The sequence below is a fragment of the Haliaeetus albicilla genome, chromosome 22 (assembly GCF_947461875.1).
Source record: "Haliaeetus albicilla chromosome 22, bHalAlb1.1, whole genome shotgun sequence".
Taxonomy (NCBI): Eukaryota; Metazoa; Chordata; class Aves; order Accipitriformes; family Accipitridae; genus Haliaeetus; species Haliaeetus albicilla.
In genome coordinates this window covers 19,617,775-19,635,867 of record NC_091504.1, presented here as the reverse complement: position 1 = coordinate 19,635,867, position 18,093 = coordinate 19,617,775, and the positions used below count along the sequence as shown (strand labels likewise).

The 18,093-nt window shown below is 49.4% G+C and overlaps 1 protein-coding gene across 1 annotated transcript in view; it reads left to right on the top strand.

The window, feature by feature from the left end:
- The window catches only part of ADAP1 (ArfGAP with dual PH domains 1), a 62,337-nt gene that overhangs the window by 40,889 nt on the left and 3,355 nt on the right, over nt 1-18,093 (top strand). The window contains exons 5-7 of the mRNA XM_069810214.1: nt 8,162-8,274; nt 10,365-10,511; nt 16,098-16,181. Of these exons, the coding sequence (XP_069666315.1) occupies nt 8,162-8,274; nt 10,365-10,511; nt 16,098-16,181 (344 nt within the window). The remainder of the gene's footprint in view (nt 1-8,161; nt 8,275-10,364; nt 10,512-16,097; nt 16,182-18,093) is intronic.

Below are 18,093 nucleotides of genomic sequence, written 5' to 3'. Positions count from 1 at the left end.
TTTCCATTTCAAAGGCTTTGTTGCTCAAGATGAAGCAATATGACAACGTATTTTTGCAGTGATCTGGAGAGTTTGTTTTCCATGGTTGGCTTCAATCTTGAAGTTATCCTACACATGATCTAAAATGGTCTCTGTCCTCTGTTTTAGGGGGCATGGGTTGTTCTCCTTGACCTTCCCATGGTGAGGCTTTGTCTTGGCTGTGCCCGTTTGGGGTGATTGGTCTAGAGGAAAAACAGTCATTGAGGACGCTGACACCCATATTTCTGCAGAGCCACGGTACTGCCTCCAAATCCAGTCTTTCTGGGTGGCTTTATTACGTAGTGGGAGTAAATGCCTTGCAAGACTTCAATATTGAAGATGGTTTTGTAAAACAAGTTTGGCTTTGCTCAGAGGATTGGTAATAGGGGACAATCTTGTACATCCAGCACTCAGGGATTGACTACCTAGAGCTGTCAGGAACAAAAGTTACCATTTCATGACAGTTTGTCGCTGAGGTCTGTTTCACTGGTCAGCGCTCCCCATCCTGCATGAGCAGGAAGAGAGGGAAAAGGGGGAACATCGATGCTTTACAAGTTCTCCTTAGGAGTATGTGGCGTTGTTCCCTTTATCAGTAAAAGGAAATGTATGTGTTCCTATTCCCCTGTGTTTTCTGTGCCACCTAAAACCACCGACCTAATGTTTCAGCTACTTCCAGCTCTGAGCTAAGCATTAATGACGATGTTTTCCCTTAGAAGGCCAAGAGATGTCTAAAAGGTGTTATCTCAATCATCAACTAAATCTTGGCTTTCTCTCTGATGTACCCATTCAAGTGCTAATTGCCTTTGATTAAGTCAATCATTTGCAGAGTGTGTTAATTGGGTATTGTGGAAGCAATCAATCTAATCAGCTGCTTGCATCCATAGCTGAGGCGCTACAATGCGGCAGGACAATAATTGTTTTATGAGCTCCTGGAAGGCAGCAGAGGCAGACTGGATGGCAACAGGAAACCCTTCTCTGCAAAAATGGCCTTTAGGAAAGGTAATTTGGATGCTAAGTGCCCATTAAGAGAGGACTGATTGATTAAGAGCTGGGAGATTCTCCCCTCTAAAACTGTGCGTGCGTGAGAAAATGGTTGGTGTGGGTGTTGGTGTCTGGGTGCGGGCACATGGGCAGTCTTGGGCTCCTTTGCCTGGGTGAGATGTGATGAGGATGTGTTGTCTTAGAGGGGGATAAAGAGTTGCCTTAAGGGGGATGAAGGGAGATCACTCCCTTCTCACACCTGCGAGGGAGCGTGACATGAGACATGCCAGGCACCCATCCTCACACAAGATGCACCAAGACCTTACCTCCCAGGTGTCCGTCTAGGGGCAGAGAGACTGGTTTGCAGGATCACTGAACGCATTCGCTCCTTGCTGAGGCTTTCATTTCCAAAGCACTGAAACTGTGCTTCAGCAGTAGCAGGTCTTGGTGGCTGTTCACCTGGCCTGTGCAGGAGAACACCTGGGGGAAAGGATGCCCATCTCATCAGCAAGCCTCCGGGGTCCCTCTGCCTCCTGCACGTGTGGATGCTGACCTTTCCAATATGCCTGTATCCGCACTGCTGAACATGTAACCAGCAGGAAGTGTATTTATCCGGAGATGACTGCAGAATTATTTTTCAGGGATGTTATAAGCTCCTCAGCACAGCTGCAGACGGGGGGGGGGGTAAGCAAGCTGCTGGTGCTGTGCAGTGGAGCAGTTGCAGCCTTGACTGAAAGCTCTAAGTTGTTTGACCAGCCTTGACACCGCTTGCAGGGGGACTACCTTATGTATGGGGAGGATGAGTTTGTCTCTGGACAAACAGTGGTGTTTTCACTCCAAGAGAAAATTTAGTATTCCTTTGTTCATAATTTTTAATTGGAATGCAGATGCTTAAAAAAATTCAAATGGAAGTAATTGAAATGTTGTGCTTTGGCGGTGGCTAAATGCTACAGGAAGAAGTATTACAGCTTACAGCAATCAAACCAAGCAATTTACACTGACACAGCCAAACAAGAGGTGTACAGTTCTTTTTGCAACACTATTCAAAGTCCAGTCCGTAGGGAAACCTTAGAGTATGCCGCCTTCTCCATCTAGTCCTCTGACTATGGGCAGCGTGGTTTATTTCAGAAGAAATATCCTTCAGACTCTTTGTTTTAAAAGAAGGTTGTGACGTTGGTATAAGTGGTGATGCAGGATGTCAGGGATTCGCCACTCAGCTGCTCCAAATAATTATGCAATTCCGGAACCTTGCAGAAGAAGCGGGCACATCATCTCCAGTAAGTACCTATCTACCGTTCTGGTTTAATTAACATCTTACAGCATTAATGTAGCAGACTACTGAGCTTCTGACATACAGAGAAGTGGCAATATATACCCTGCAATTTTAGCAGCAAAGTGATGTAGTTGTATTTAAATCTGCTCCAAAGCTCTGGATTGGGCTCACAGCACTTTAACTGATTGGAGGAAAGAAAATCTACTTCTGGAGGTGGAGGTGCCCTGCCTGAACTCTAGGAAAATGTGATTGCTCTTGGATTACACACACACACGAGTAAATTCTTTCTCCTATTTTAGCCTCCCATGCTTTGTCTTGCAGTGAGACAAGAAGGTAAGAAACAACACAGTGATGCATTTGGGCTCGGGTATGGTATTAGCTCTGTTGCTATGCTCCGGTTTGCATACGCTAACATGTTTCTCCTAAAAGCCTTGGACCAGACCTGGTTTTACCACAGCCCTAGAAACGTCATGGCAACAAGCAGTTCTGATGCCTCTTTCCAGGTGAAATTGCAAAATGAAGGGCCAGAGAAACTGATGCGCAGATGTGGTTTAATTCCAAGTTTATAATGCTTTACTTGGGATGACAGAAAGCCAAGTCCATGCATGTATCTTTTTTCTTTTTCCAAGCCAGTGGATCTGATTGTCCTCCTTGCAGGAGGGTTTTTTTCTTCTCTGAGAACAAAGGCTGAAACTGAAAGAGTAATTTTGGGTACTTCCTATAATCCACATTCTCAGAGACCAAAAAACCCATCATTAACTAAGCACAATAACGGCTTTCTGAGGTGGGGAAGTAACAATATCCCTCTTCTTAAAAAATGGGGAACTTGAACAAATTGCTGGCAGAAGTTGGATGGAAAGACGGTGTCTACATCAGATTGTCTTGATAGAAAACCTCTCCCTCGCTTCCTCTGCGGCCTCTCAGACAACAAGAAAGTTGGGCTAGACTCGAGTGCCCAATGGGTCCTGCCAGTTTTAGATGCTTGGCTTGGAGGAGCTCCAGCTGCCACCTCAACGGAGCTGACAAGGCCATGAAATATCTTCTTTTCAGTCAACCAACGTAGCAACTCTGTTTTCTTTGCCCCACAGAGTTTTAGCTGGCGCGATGAAGTGAACGTGGAAATGTCAGTTCCTCATTGTACCTTGGAAACTACATAATGGGTCAAACATACCCATTTGGGCTGTGTGATTTCAGGTTATATTACGTGCCGTTTGTTGGCTAACTTTGTCACAACTGCTTGATGTTTTTTTTGCAAGTGTCACAGGTTTGCGCCAGAACTGCCTACAAGAGCAAGCAATTGGTTTTTCTTCTTGGCAGGCGGCTGAAGTGATGCAGAAAACTTGACGACCGAACAGCAGCGGTGTAAGCAACGCGAGAGGGATATTTCTAAAGGGTGCCTGTAGGTGATCTCCAGCAGGTCTTCACCCGGTAGTCCTTTCTGCAGTCACAGTTGGGTGCTGGTGATCGAGTGGGATGATGACAGGCGGCCGCATCCCTCGTCCTGCACCTCGGGAGAGGAAGCAAACGTGTTGGCAACACGATGCTGCGTGGTCCAACGCCAGCCATCGGCAAGCGTTGTAGGGCTAGCGGTTGTTTAGCTTCAACACAAGCAGAACAGCCCTCGCGGAGATCTGAATTTGGCCAGATACCTCCTAATACGAAGCAGTTGCTAAGGTAGTGCAGCCCACAGAGACGTGGAAGAAGCGGTTTAGTTCTCCGACTCCAATGCCCTCCGTTGTGGAATCCGTTCCCTGTTCAGGCTCCCGCAGTTTTGTTTCTCAACACCTTCTCTGGCTGTTTTCACGATCCTTTAGATCAGGACATTGAGGACACATCTCGCTGACATACTGTTTGCCTGGGGAACCTGGATGGGTTCATGTTGGGTTCAAGTCCGGTTCACGGTGGTTTGCACTGATTGGTGTTGACAGGGGTGCAGGCAGCAGGTTGGGGCAGAGCACAGGAACAGCTCCCGAGGATGCAGCCCTGGAGGCAGGAAGGAAGAAAGAAAGAAAAAGAAAAGAAGCAAGCAAAGGATTTGTCACAATCTGTACTGAAGTAGAGTGAAATTAGCAGCTGGCTTTGTCAGAGCAGCCAGGAGCTCTTTTGCAGAGGCAATTGGTCTGGGAAGAGCTGGCATGTGAAGTATGGAAAGGGATAACGCTTTGTGTTGTGTTGGGTTTTTTTAGTTCTTCCTTGGAGTGGAATTTGGATATTGTGTCTTGCCACAAAAGCTTGGAAAGGGAAAATCAAAATGGTGAAATGTCCCTATGTAAGGCGGCAGGGAAAGCTGGGTTTCCAGCCTGACTTTGACGCTGGCTCACAGTCTTGTCCTGGGCAGTTCACCAAACCTCTCTGGGCTTCCCTCTCTTTGTATATAACTGTTACGATTCCCATCTGCCAGGGATAAGCATTAGGTGGACTTTACAGATTTGCAATTATTTGAGATCCTCTTTGGGGAAATGCAGAGCAATTTTGTTCTTCATCCCATAAGTGTTAAGAAAAATCACAAAAAATGTGTTGTGGAAGGGAACAAGTTTAATAAGGAATGCCTGGGGCATCCTTTGCCATTCAGATGTTTGTAATGAAACACTCAAGATGAATGGATGGATGAGACCCACAGCCAAGACTTGTGGAGCTGAGCTGCTCCGAGGTGGAGCTGCCGAGAGCTGAGCTCTGTGTGCCCGGTGCTCTGCTGAAAAGAGCAATACCCAGGCAGGGATTTCTGAAGAAAAAGATGAGCTTTCCTTCTGCATAACCCCACATTTGCATTTGGGGATGTCGCTGTCCTCCTTGCGTTGTCTCTCCTCTCTCTCATTTGACAGTGATGTCCTTTCCTCCAAACCCAGCTCCCTCCAGCCCCCCCAAGAAGTTAGTGTTCCCCAAATATCGGGCACAGAGAGGTGGCGGAGAGGCTCTGAAACCGTCTCTGCTGTTTAGTGGAGTGAACAGAAATGGCTTTTGAAGTACTCTCCTGTTGCTCCGACTGGCTTGGCATTAAAAATCAGCACCCTTCAGGAACAGAAACTGCCTGTCCTTGGTTTCTAAACCACACACTTTGAGAGCAAGCTGCTTAACGTTTTGCCATTCAAGAGAGCAGTCGGCAATCGCCAGCCATCAGAGCCCCGGCAGCAGCTCTGCCTTACATTAAGCAAATCCTGCATTTTATAAACGTATCACCCACTGCCTGTCTGTCTCCTGTCAGAGAGACATTATTCCTCTTCAGCTCTGTCGTGTACAGTCTGCTATAGGGTACATAACATTTTTGCTGATACGAGCCTGGCAGGTAGCAGCATCTGACTCTGAATCAGTCAGAGCTTCGGTTCCCTGGCAATTAATTCCTACCACAACGGGGATATGACTGCATCAGCCTGGGCCTTTCCCGCGCCGTTGTCGGATGCGGTTGCCCTTGGCTGGGTTTTGCTGGCTTTCTTGGCTGCTTCCCCTTGCTCAGGCTTCGGATAATCCTGCTCCCTGTGGGTTCTTCTCTTTCTGACACTGCAAGTGCCCTCCAATGGTTTAGCTGTGTCTTTTCACTAGAAAAAGTATATAGCAAGCCCACAGTTGGAACAGGATTGAATTGATGGACTGAATTAGCTAGTCCTGCTCATGGCTTTGGGGAAGTCTCTCCCTGGGTGGATGGGTGGACCAGAGAAAGAGCTTCGGACCTCTCATTCCCCTGATGTATCCAGTACTGGTCCTCTGGGTTACTGGGCTGGTGTACATACAGCTGCCAGTGCACGTGGGTGACGATGCTCCGCGTGGGAAGGAGCACCGGAGCGATGGGGAGGGCTGGGAGGCAGAAGGATTAGGTGGGCAGTAGCGTCGCATCACCGGCTGGCTGCGACCGTGGGCTAACTGAGGGTTTGGGCTGTCCCGTTCGCATCTCTGGGCGCTAAACGGCCTCGGTTGCTGCTGGGTCTGCCTGGCCGTGGGATGCGGTCGGTTCGTGGGAGCGCAGGCAGCGGGGACCGCTGGACCTCGCGGCGGGGAGAGGCGCGCGCTCTGCTCGCGCCGTCTCTCTCGTGCGAGCGAGCTGTAAATAACGTGGGGGGGGATCCCTGCAGGCTCTGAAATGAAGCATCCGTGCTGCGTGGCAGCGCATCCCTATTCGGGGGCGGCAGGATGAGGCCCCACATTTAAAATCAAGCCCTGCTGCAACATATGCCCCGTCTAGAATAAAGAAACAAAGGAAAGGGCTGCTGACAGCTTTAAATATTTCCACCGCTTCCATCTGCATCAAGTTATCGGCCCATTTGCAGTCCCACGTGCCAGCTGTCGGATGCGCTGGTCGGATTTATGATGCTCTCTGTGGTTAGCATTCAGCATTAGCAACAGCACGGGCTTTGCCATTGCACTTATTTATGCCAGACATCGATGGCTTTGCCTGGTGTTCAGTAAAGCCTCTTTGAGGACCTGGAGAAAGTATTTGGTGTAGGATTTCATAAGTCCAGACAGAAGGGGAGGGGGGATGTGTGTGTGCGCATGTATTTTTTTCTTGCTTTAGTTTTTTTATGTCATGGAAATATTTTATATTGCTTACACCTGTAGAGTCAGTGTTGAGGAGCTGGTTGAGGGATTTTTCTGCATCTTTTCATCTGTGGTTTAAATCAATCCTATATCAGGGTGGACAAGTGAAAAGCAGGTTGAATGAGGAATTTCTGTACACCACTGGTTTGTAGCAGGCAGGTAAAGGAGAGGCTTTAATATGCCACTTGACATAGTAAAAAAAAAAAAAAGTTTAGCTACTTATTTGAAAGTTGTTATAAAACATATAGCTTTTAATTTTAAAATCCTAGCTCCTGAGAGCCAATAACAAAAATAGAAAAGGGGTGAAACTAGGAGAGAAAGGGAACACTTTTTCAGTGGGACTTTTGTAAAATTATATCTTAAATAAATGGAAGATGACCATCAAACTGCTCTGCTAATATTCACAAAACCTGGTATTGGACAGTTCTTGGGGTTTCTTTTTGAAATAAGGGCGTCAATTAAACTTGTTGCGAGGTAAGCTGAGCAGCGTGGCTGCTGCAGGAGGTGCTGGCAGCAATTAGCTGTAATTGCTTTTCTGATTTGAGGAGGTAAGATTTTTAGATTCTTTTTTCTCTTTCTGGCTCTTCTGAGTTTTACATAAAGCACGTGTATTTTGAATAGCGTTCTTCCCGAGCAGCAAATCCGCCCATGGGACTGATATCCAGGGAGAGGGAAGAGGCAGCGGGTGGCCAGCCGGGCTGCCTGGGGGCTGGAGGGACCCGCTCCGAGGGGAGACGATGCTGAGTCTGGCTCAGTGGCTTTCTGAACCAAAGTGCCCTGAAGTCAGTGGGAAGAACTGCAAGCGTTTTCCCCCTTTTCCATGTGAAAAATGTTATTTGTGGCTTACTCTGATACATCCATCCGCCCTGGATCACTTTACCTGCACTCGCGCATCCTGTTTTTCAGTTTTTAGCAGCATCAGCAGAGGAGGGCACGTCTCACCTGCCTTTCCCTTTCTCCAAAAGTGCTACTTATGGGAATAAGTTGAGCAGCATCCCTGACGCCGGGAGCTGTGGCTGCCACAGGCTGTCCTTTGGGAGCCCACTCAGGGACACAACCTTGCTCCTCAAGTCTTCAGCTGTATTGCAGCACAGGATGCGTGGCAGAAATCCCCCTTTGCTTGCCACAGCACGCTGTCAGAGCGGGGGCATCTGAGGCACAAGCTGTTGGAAAAGAGCAAGAGCGGAGTGAGAAGAGCAAATCTGAAGGAGAAAGCCTGTTTCGTTCACGTCTTGAGCAATCCAGCCACATATTTGGTCTGCTTGGTTTTGAAGTCGAAGCTCTTCTCCTTTTCTTTACACTGTCTCTTTTTTTAAATACAGCATTTTATTTCTGGTTCTCAGCAATTGCTTTCTGCTGCAGGGTACCGAGAAGGATTTCTGTGGAAGAGAGGACGTGACAATGGGCAATTCTTAAGCCGAAAATTCGTGTTATCGGAGAGGGAAGGTGCACTGAAGTACTTCAACAAAAATGACGTGAGTGCTTGGGGTTGCTGTATGCAGACAGGGGATCACAACTGTAAGAGCATCTTTGAACATGTAATTCCTAGGCCACCATTTTATTTAAACAGTTTTCATAAGCACTGAGTCCCCAGTCACTCCAGGACAAGGGTACCAGGTACAGCTCACCGCTCTCTTTAGTAGGGTTTGCTCTTCGTCCAGCACCACCACAGTCACGGTGAGACCCCCTAACTGGCCATTTTACACATTCCTGCTCTGTTGCCCTTTAAAGGTGATAAGGCTTTTCTTAAACCACCAACAAAGGAATTTTTCTCAGCTCTGGCTCTGCATCATCCAGCTGACGTGGGTTTCATATTTATGGCTAGCTTGTGATGAAGGTGTCACCACCTTGCAGTGGTCACTGGGGTCTGAAACCTTCTTTGCATGGCATGGCAAGCAATTCAGAGGAAAAGCTCCCTGGCTTTCTGTTCCAGCATCAAGCAGTGTGGAAGCATTTGTCTTTTTCCCCAGAGCACATTTCATTTATTGTAAGTGAGAAAGGGAGCTATTACCATGAAAATTGCATTTGTGATGAATGGATAGACCCTCTACTATTCTGCACCACGTAATGGAGGAAGCCAAGGTGTTTTCTTGAGTCTTCCCTAAATATTGCAGCTGAGAGCAGCCCAGACCAAGACGCCAGACAGTTTTCTCAAGTAGTTGATGCAATCGTGGTGTCATGATGAGCCATGCTGTGCAGAGGAGGGGAACATCCATCCACACTTCTCCGCAGCCAGCTTCAATAGCACCGTCTTCTCCTTCAGCTTGGTGTGGTATGGTGCAATTGCATCTTGTGGACAGGAGAGATCCAGTCATTACCGAGGGAGAAGTGAAAGTCCCAGCAGCCCCCATGCGGTTGCTATTGACTGCTCTGGTAATTTAAAGCTGCTTTGCTTCGTCGTTGACCATAGCCGTGGTGGGAATGGCACTGCCTAGATGAGACGGGACCTCTTTGCTGGGACTTCCCTGCTGTGGTCACCCACGATGGCTGTGCGTCCATGGCAAGTCCCCAAGTTCCCAAAGCGGCACTAGCATCTCCACCAGCTCAGGGACCTCTGCGTGGTGCTGGGGACCATGGCACCACTGCACAACCTTCTGCTGGCCCATGGCTGTGCCCTAAAACTGGTGTTACCAGGAGCCTAATCTTTATTTTTTGGGATGTTTTATTCATGCTTGCTGGTTCACTTCTCAGTGCAGTCCTAAAAGGGCAGTAAACTTCTAGAGGTGTTTTGTAGGAAGACAAACAATGCTACGAAGTTCAAGTGACCTGCCACAGAGGGGGCAGGTGGGATTGGTGCCTGGGAGGGCCTGATCCAGGCTCACCGCTGGGCTAACCCACCCAAGAGGTGGGCTGTAAGGTATATATTTGTCCTTCCGAAAAGAAAGCTCCCAGTTTGGAGGGCAAGGGGAGGAGCAGGGTCAGAAGCCAACGGTTCATGTGAGAGGATGGGACTGGTGGGGACATGGGCATGGTGCCCCTGCCAGCCTAGCACCCAGGTCTGAAGTTGGCAAAGGGGATAATCCTCCATCTTCTTGGGCAAGGATGAACTGGCTGTGGGTGCTCGACATGCAGAAAGCATCCTGGCCTGTTAGTTAGCAGTCTGGGGTTTTTTTGTTTTGGTTTTTTTTTGGTCTGGCTGAATGGCTTGCTTTCTTCTTTGATAGCGCTCATCCCGGTGTAAATGCTGGTCACTTATCGTTGGGTAAAGAGGCTGGAGGAGATCTATGTCAGGAGACAGCTAAACAGAGGCTGAGACAGGAGGCATGGTGAAAATGCTTCTCTTTATAGCATAACATCCTATCATGATACTTGGCCTGTCCATCTTGCTTCTGGGCTGAAACCTTTCTCCCCTTGAACTCTGCTGAATGTTGCAGAACAGAGCATTTTTCCAGGCTGGTAAAGCCTGAGCAAAGTCTCAGATATCTCATCACCAGACAGTTTTGTGTGCTGGGAGTCAGGTTTTTTAGCTAATGGCCTCAATCAGGAGTTTTTTCTGACCAAGTGAACTGCTTTCTGGTTTGAAAGCTCATTCTCAGGTGTTTGCTCACTCAGCTGTGTTTTCCAGGCAAAAGAACCCAAAGCAATTATGAAGATCGAACATCTAAATGCGACTTTCCAGCCTGCAAAAATCGGGAACCCACATGGACTGCAGATCACTTACTTGAAGGACAATAGCACAAGGAACATCTTTGTCTATCATGAAGACGGCAAGGTGAGAGCGCGGAGGTAACAAGAAGGGTTGGGTCGTGGTCCTGGGGGTTGATGCTGCTCAGAGCCAGCCTGTGGCACACCAGGCTCTAATGGAGCTGGGAATTGTTGGGAGTGTGTGGAAGGGACGGGGGTACAGGATGCACAGCCAGCTTTCAGCGTGTTTGTCGTGTCCTTCCAAGCATGAAGGTTGAAAACCGTGTCTTCTAAATAATGAGATGCAAATGGAGGGAGTTACTGTTCTTCTGCTTGCAACTAGATGCAGGGACAGAGGTATTTTTTAAGGCAGGCTCCTCGGTGCCTGGAGAAGGAGATGGGGTGAATGGAGCAATGAAAGGTGTGGGGACTCGGTCTAAGGACTTGCAAAAGGGGAGTGAACTGGGTTGTAGGAGAACGGAGGAACTGGTTGTTTCTCTGCCTGTCTTGTACTTTATAAAATCCAAATATGCATGTTTGCATTGAAATAAATCCCCTTGCTTTGATGCTCCGTGCCTCTGAAGGGAGGTGGGAAGAAGAGGGCTCGCGGGTCTGGGGCGGTCATTTGGACAGCGGGACACGGAGACCAGGGCAGCGAGGGGGGTCCCAGCCCTCCTGGAGGGTGTCACGGGGGGTCCCAGCCCTCCTGGAGGGTGTCACAGGGGTCCCAGCCTGGGGGGCCACTGTGAAGAACGGTGACATGGCCCCGTGTCCATGCAGAGAGCAGACCCAGGTGAGTTTGCAGTGAATGCCATCTCACAGCCTTATTTTCATCTCTTTCTTCCCTCTCCCAAATATTTGGGGCTCCCCATAAAATACCAACAGCCCTGGAGCAGCCACAAAATCAGAGCCTAAAGCTGTCGTGTTGACATCACATCTACTTTCCTCTGGCCGTCATGGTGCCTTCAGCCTTTGAAGTTGCATCCTGTTCGGTGTCCTGTCTGTCAGAGAGGCTTTCTGGGGGTGATCCTTCGTGGACCGGCATGGCAGGGATTTACAGGATTGTCTCGGTGCACAGCCCTTCCTAGCTGTTCACCCAGGCACGGCGAGCCAGGCAGCCCTGCTAGGGATAAGCAGTCTGTGCTCACAGCAGTCACTGCTCTCCAGACTGTATAGGCCAATAATGCCACCAAAACCCAAGATATTTTTCGCTTGCGGGTGAGCAAAGCTGATCTTGCCTCTGCTGCCGTCAGGCTCCAGGGGTGGTGGAGCAGGATGATGCCTGTGGTGCTCGCAGGGCTGCGCTGGACAGGCTGGATGTGGTTCCTGTGTAGCGCAGGCACTCCTGGCAGGAGGCAATTAGTGTGTCAGGTTGGGTTAATTAGTGGCATCGCCTGGTTTTGTACATGCACAGAAATGCGCATGTAATATGCATGCACACACATGCATATATGCATATAATAGACGTGCATAATAGATGAATGCGTGCCTGTGTCTGCGCTGCTGTATATAGATGTATAAAGAAAGTCTCTCTCTCTCTCTCCCCTCATGTATGTGTTTGTCTATAAAAAGAAAGCAATGATGACCACTTAAAACTAGGCAGGTCTTGCTGCTCGGTAGGAAGCGGCACAGCGTGGTCATGCCTGTGTGCCTTCTGCTTGCTGCACACACAGTGATTTATTAGCCGGGCTGTGTCTCTCCAGCCCTGTGCTCCAGACCAGCCTGTCGTGCCTGCAGCACCGTGGGGTCTTGTGCATTTGTGGGCTCCAGGGAGCTGCTCCGGCAGGGCTGCTCCCGAATTTACCCTCCGTCCGCTCTGCCTGGTGGGATATGCAAGTCCCCCTGTGCGGAGTAGGTGCTGCTTGTCACCAGGTGCTGCTTTAGAACAGCAAAGTATTGCTGGGTCGCTCTCAGGTACCTCCCTGGGCACAATTTAAACCAAAATCAGAGGAAGAAGTTCTTTCCTGTGAAAGCTGCATCCCACCATTGGGCTTGTGTCTCTGGTTTGCTGGGCTTTGGTGGTCCGCTCAGCCCAGCTGCGAGGAATGGAGTCAGGGTTTTACTGTTACTTGGGTTTTGGGTTTAAAAGGCTGAGCTTTCTGCTGGGAGCTCGTAGAAGGAGCAGTCTCACGGGTCTCACATGGTTGCTTCTGCCTTCGTGTCGGTGGTTTGGCAGGACACGCTCTGATGCCATCTGATAAGGCCCAGGTTGAATTTCTTTCGACTTCCCTGAAATTGGTCTGCCCCTTCGGCTGAGCGAGGGCTGCAAGAAGATGACAGCCCCTGGGGTAAGCTCCTGCCCTTTGGGACCGGAGGCAGCCCTGGAATTCACCTGCGGTCCCCTGCTGCCCTCCTCTCCCTCCCGTACTCCCCCAGCAGCCCCAGGGTCTCCCCCTGTACCCCAGAGGTGCTGCCTCTCCCCAGTCTGAAGCCCTTGAGCCTGATTTAGGCTCCTGTCTCATATTTCTGGGGTTTGATCCCTCCCCACCTAATCCTGTCACCGATCTGGCTGGCCTCCCACCAGGGCAGGGTTTGGGTTTGTTTTTGTTTTTTTCCACCGAGAAGCTCGGCAGTAATCCAGAGCATCGCGTGCTGCTCTCCACTTGGCTTTTCTGCTGCAATACCCCAGAAGAAAGCAGGCTCATCTCTTGGGTTGGGATAATCCCACAGGTGCTTGTTCGACCCCTGAAACGGCTGGCAGAGCCCTGCCGCCCTGGCAGCATTTGCTGGAATAAGGCACCCAAAGGGATAAAAGACGGACGGACGAAGCGGATCGCCGTGCTGCCGTCCCAGAGCTTCGTGGGGTGGGACAGCATGACGTGACTTTCCTGGAGGTGTAGTTCCTTCGTCAGCTCCTCGGTGTGTCCTGATGGTAAACGAGAGCCGGAAACCAGCCCCAGCACCCTGCTCAAAGTGGGCATATCTGGGTGCTTTCATGATGTGGGTGTCCGGATGGGGAGGGCAAGATGTGTCTTGGGCTCTGACCATTTTAAAGGATGTCGGCGTGGTCCCTTGTTAGCATTTACCCACCACCAGAGCCAGCCAGGGGGACGCGGAGGCACCGGCTGGAGCTGGAGACCGATCTTCTGCGGAGGACTGGCCCGTGTCCTGGGGGTACCCGAACTGTCCGTCCCTCCTGGGGGGCACAAGGCTTGGAGCCAGCCTTACCTGTCCCCACATCTCCATCTGGGCGTGGGAGGCAGAAAGCTGCAGAAGAGGATTTCCCACCGCTCCCAGCTCCTCTCCAGGGCTGAAGCTCCCTCTGCAGGGCTTTGAGAAGCCACGGCAGGAGCTGTCGTCTGCTGCTGCCATCCCCCGTGTCACCATCGCCCTTAGGATGATGCTCAGAGGTGGGCTGCAGACCGAGGGCTTTGGATGGTCTCTGGATAGATTAGCAAAATGCTTTTTTCCCAGTGCTCCTCCTTTCCTGAGCCACGCCGGCAGCTTTCAGGATGGGAAGAGGTGGCATGAGGGATCGATCAGAAGAGTTCGTTGCTTGAGCTCCAGGCGTGGATGAGCGGGAGGTATGGGGAGAAGAATTTGCGTTTTTGTCTGGGCTTGTCGGTCTGAGGCTGCCACGGCGATGTGGGTGGCTCTGGTGCAGGACGGAGACTGGCGGGACACCGAGGGGGCAGGCGGAGCGGGGGTCTGCGGCGGCACCGCGAGCAGACCAGGAGGAAGCCGAGAGCCTGGAAAAGCCATTTGCAAAGGTGCAGGCAGTAGTTCGTTTTCTCTCCTTGCTCCGAGACATAAATCAGTGGAAGGAATCTCTGCTAATGAGCTACTGAGGCGGCACCTTCCCGTCTGAAAACACCGAGCGGTTTGATGTTGGTTTAATACATCAGATATCATCTCCTCACTCTATCTGTGGCATTGTTCATAATTATACCCACAGAAAATTTTTAGCAACTGAGCCTTCTGGCTTTGCATGTGCAGATATAGGTTTGTATAAAAAAAGGTGGTGGTGCCCCTTCCTCCAGCGATGGGTGATCAATATTATGAGAAGCAATTGGCTGCTGGGAGTCAATGAGGATTTTGGCCTCTGCTTTTCTGCAGGGTGAAACCCTATCTCGCATCACGATCATGAAGGAGACCCATATATATATATATATATATAGCCATCCAGTTGGTGATTGCATGAAATAACATTTTAACATTACAGCTTATTGTTCATTACTTCCAGTCTGGTTTGGTCACCATTAACTTCAGGAGCCAGTTCCTCTCGCTGATCCTCTTTGTGCTGCTATCTGGGGTCTGCTTAGCTGCTTAGGGTAGAAAAGCAAGTGATAAGTAAGTAAAACCTCAGACAAGTAGGTCAGAGTTTTCCAAAACATTGTTTGTATATCTCCTATTATGGTTTGTGGGTTTTTTTTTCCTTTAACTTGAAGTAGATTAACAAACCAAAGCGTTTGAACTTTTAGAGGGTGGCTATTTACCACATTCGACCATTTTTGAGATACCCACAATTCAACTCCTTAAAACTGAGATCTCCAAAATTAGACTTAAGAGCCTTCCCCTCCACCCCCCAATCATTTTTAAAGCATAAAAAGTTAAAATTTTACTGAAAGCCGACTTCTACTTTGATATGGTCTTTCCTAGTCTACAGCAACCTCACCTGAAAGGGTTGACAGCGTTTATTTTAGGATCGCGTCTGGCTCATTGAACCTGTCCCTGACGTGTGAAGCTTCACGTGCGATAACAACAGCCGGATAGTTCAGCATCCGTCTCCCCGCAGCTCAGCATCCCGGCGCAGGCAGCTCTTACATCTCCCTTCCAAAATGCCTTTCCTTCGCCCGTACCTTTAGACCACAAGGCAGTATTTGAGAGCTCCCTGTGTGGATCACTTAATGTGGCATTTCTCAGTGAAACCTTCAAAAAGGCATCCAGTGCAACACAAGCTCTGTGGGTCTCACCAGAGACAAATGAATAAATGAATTTAAAAACAAAGAAGTTATAAAGCAACTATTTTGTAGGGAAAAAAACCACCACCAAAAACTCACAGAAAAAGGAGAGAAATTTTTGCCAAGGAAAGGAAGAAGTGCCAGAGCTTCTGGGAATTGAGCTAGAACTTCAATATCACTCTGCTTATCCTTCGAGGACTTGCAGATATGACTGATAGACCGGAGTACAAAGATTAAGAGATATTTAGCCACTCTTTTAGCAAAACACTGAAGTATGTTGCTAAAATGTGGGTGGGATTCAGGTGTTCCTTGCATGTCCTGCCCACAGTCAGCTTGTGGCTGCCGGAGGTACGGGGCGGGCAGGGGGTGGTGGTGGGCAGGCTGCAGAGGTGTCGGGCTGCTTTTGTACCCAGCCAGCACGAGCCGAGCAGTGTTTATAGGGTGAACCTCAATGCTGGGCTCAATATCTCAAATGCTGACTTGTTGCTGGTTTTGCCAGGTCGGAGACATGCTTAAATCCTTCTCTCTGCAGAAAGCCCCTTGAGGGCTGCAGAGCTCGATGCACGTCTTGCAGCCTGGGACAGCAGCTGGATGTTCCCCATCCTTCACCCGTTTGCTGCTTTCTTTTATGTCTGTATCTTATTTTTTCTGGGACTGCTGCTAAACTGCGTGCTGTCACTTGGGACAAAGTGATGGGAGAGATGAAACACAGCAGGATCGTGTTGTTTTATGTGCAGACTGTTACTCACTATGCTTTTCTTTCTCGTTATTAGGAAATAGTGGATTGGTTCAACGCCATCCGGGCAGCACGTTTTCATTACTTACAAGTGGCATTCCCTGGAGCCAGCGACATTGATGTGAGTTTTCCTGCAGGTTTTGTTTTTTTTTTTTTTTCCCCCTCTTGCTCATTTTTAGCATCTTGTTAACAAGCTGGAAAGCTTGGATAGTGTGCCATCCTTCAGAGCGTTTTGCAATTACTGGGCTGAAATGATTGCGGTGGGATGTCGAGCCCATGTGCAGCACCTGCTACCAACATCCAGCCTTGGAAAATGCGTGCGTGTGCATGCACACATGTTCACCCTCAAAACGTGAGTCGCGTGTATGAGTAACTCCAGTGCTGTCACCTATACAGAAGCCATAAGCGTCTTTCTCAAAGATGGTTGCTGTAATATTAAAAGCTGAAACAAAGGCTGCAAGGTAGAAAAGATGAAGGCAAAAGAATGTCAGTGTTGTACCCAGGCCTCTGGGATGAGTTCTTGTGTGCAGGTCAATGCAGCCTGTCTTATGAATCTCTGTCTTGTATTTTCCGGGAGCTGGAACTGCTGATTGCATTACCTTTTGCTAATATAATACTAGAGGCAAGCTGACAGTAAGTGCCTTGTGTTGCAGTGGCACCGCAATCGGTGTGCAACGTCACTGGCGGTTGTTGTTGTTGATTGCTCTCTGTTACCTCCTTGACTTTGTAGGTTTTGAAATCCAATTGCATTACCTGCCTTCTACTAATTACCTGGGAGGGGCCCAGTCGTGGTCCGGGGCCGGCTCTGAGCTGCAGGGTGGCTCTGTCCCCCGGCTGCCCATGCGCCCCGAGGACCCCGAAGCCAAAGCCTTTCCCGTCGGATCCATGCACTGACATTGTCCTAATCCATGGGGAGAATAAAGGAGGACGGTCCCGTAGCTGGTATCTGATCCCCAACATGAGGGACTTCAGTTTTCTGACAAGAAGTTAAACTGGGCAAATAGCAAAAACCGTAAGAAGAGCCTCGTTAGCCGGCTATAGTAGAGTCACTGTACAGCGTATACTTCCCTTAATCATTTCTACCCCTCTCCATATCCTCTACTTCTGTTAAAGTTCGTTGACATATCTGAATCAAATTGCCCAAAAAACCCCCACAGACCTTAACAGAGTTGCTGTTTGTCCAGCAGCTGGTGAGAGTGTTTATATGCTCACCTGCTGGCAGTTTTGGTGGGAGATAAGCTATTTATATTTTTATTTATCATCCTCTTCTCATCTATTATTCTTTGGAGGAAACAGAGGAGTGTAATGTTTAGCGAGGTTTTATTTACGACCTTGAAATACTGAACAACACTTCATAGCGTTCAGCTTGGGGAGACCTCTGTGGAGACTGGGTGGTGTACACCAGGTAGCTCCATCCTGGGTGTTGCCATCATTAGCATCTAATTTATGATTCCTTTGCCCTGTCAGAGAGATGAAAAGGCATTAAATTTAAACAGGAGCCAGGTTAAATGCGGTAGAGGTATGAATTGCTCACGCCACTCTAAGGATGCCCAGGCTGCCTCTGCAGGTCCCGGGGAGCGAGGCTCTCTGAAGGATGCTTTGGGGACCCATCTGCTGGGTGGAAGAACCTCTCTGAGCCGAGGGTGATGAGCTCTTTGCTTAGCAAAGAGTCCTCAGCCCCATCCTAGGAGCAAACACCGGGGCTATAAACACTCAGAGCCCTTCGCTGCCCACGATGAAGCGTCCAAGGTGAAGATGCTCCCGGCCGCTGCGAGACAGCCGTGTGATTCTTCAGACTGTTGTATTTTGGGGTGTCTTTGCCCTACAAGTACACGCCTGCTCGACCAGAGCTGCTGTTGGGCAGAGTTAGGCGTCGTGGGAGTGCGGTTTGGCAAGCGGAGCTGTTGATAACCTGTTTAAATGAAAGGCAGGAGCAGGGGTGGGGAGGCACGTGGCCAGGCTCGCCGGCTCTGGTTTTGGTGAGACTTGTCATCTTTCAAGAGGCTTTTAGAGGCATCTGCAAAGATCTTGCA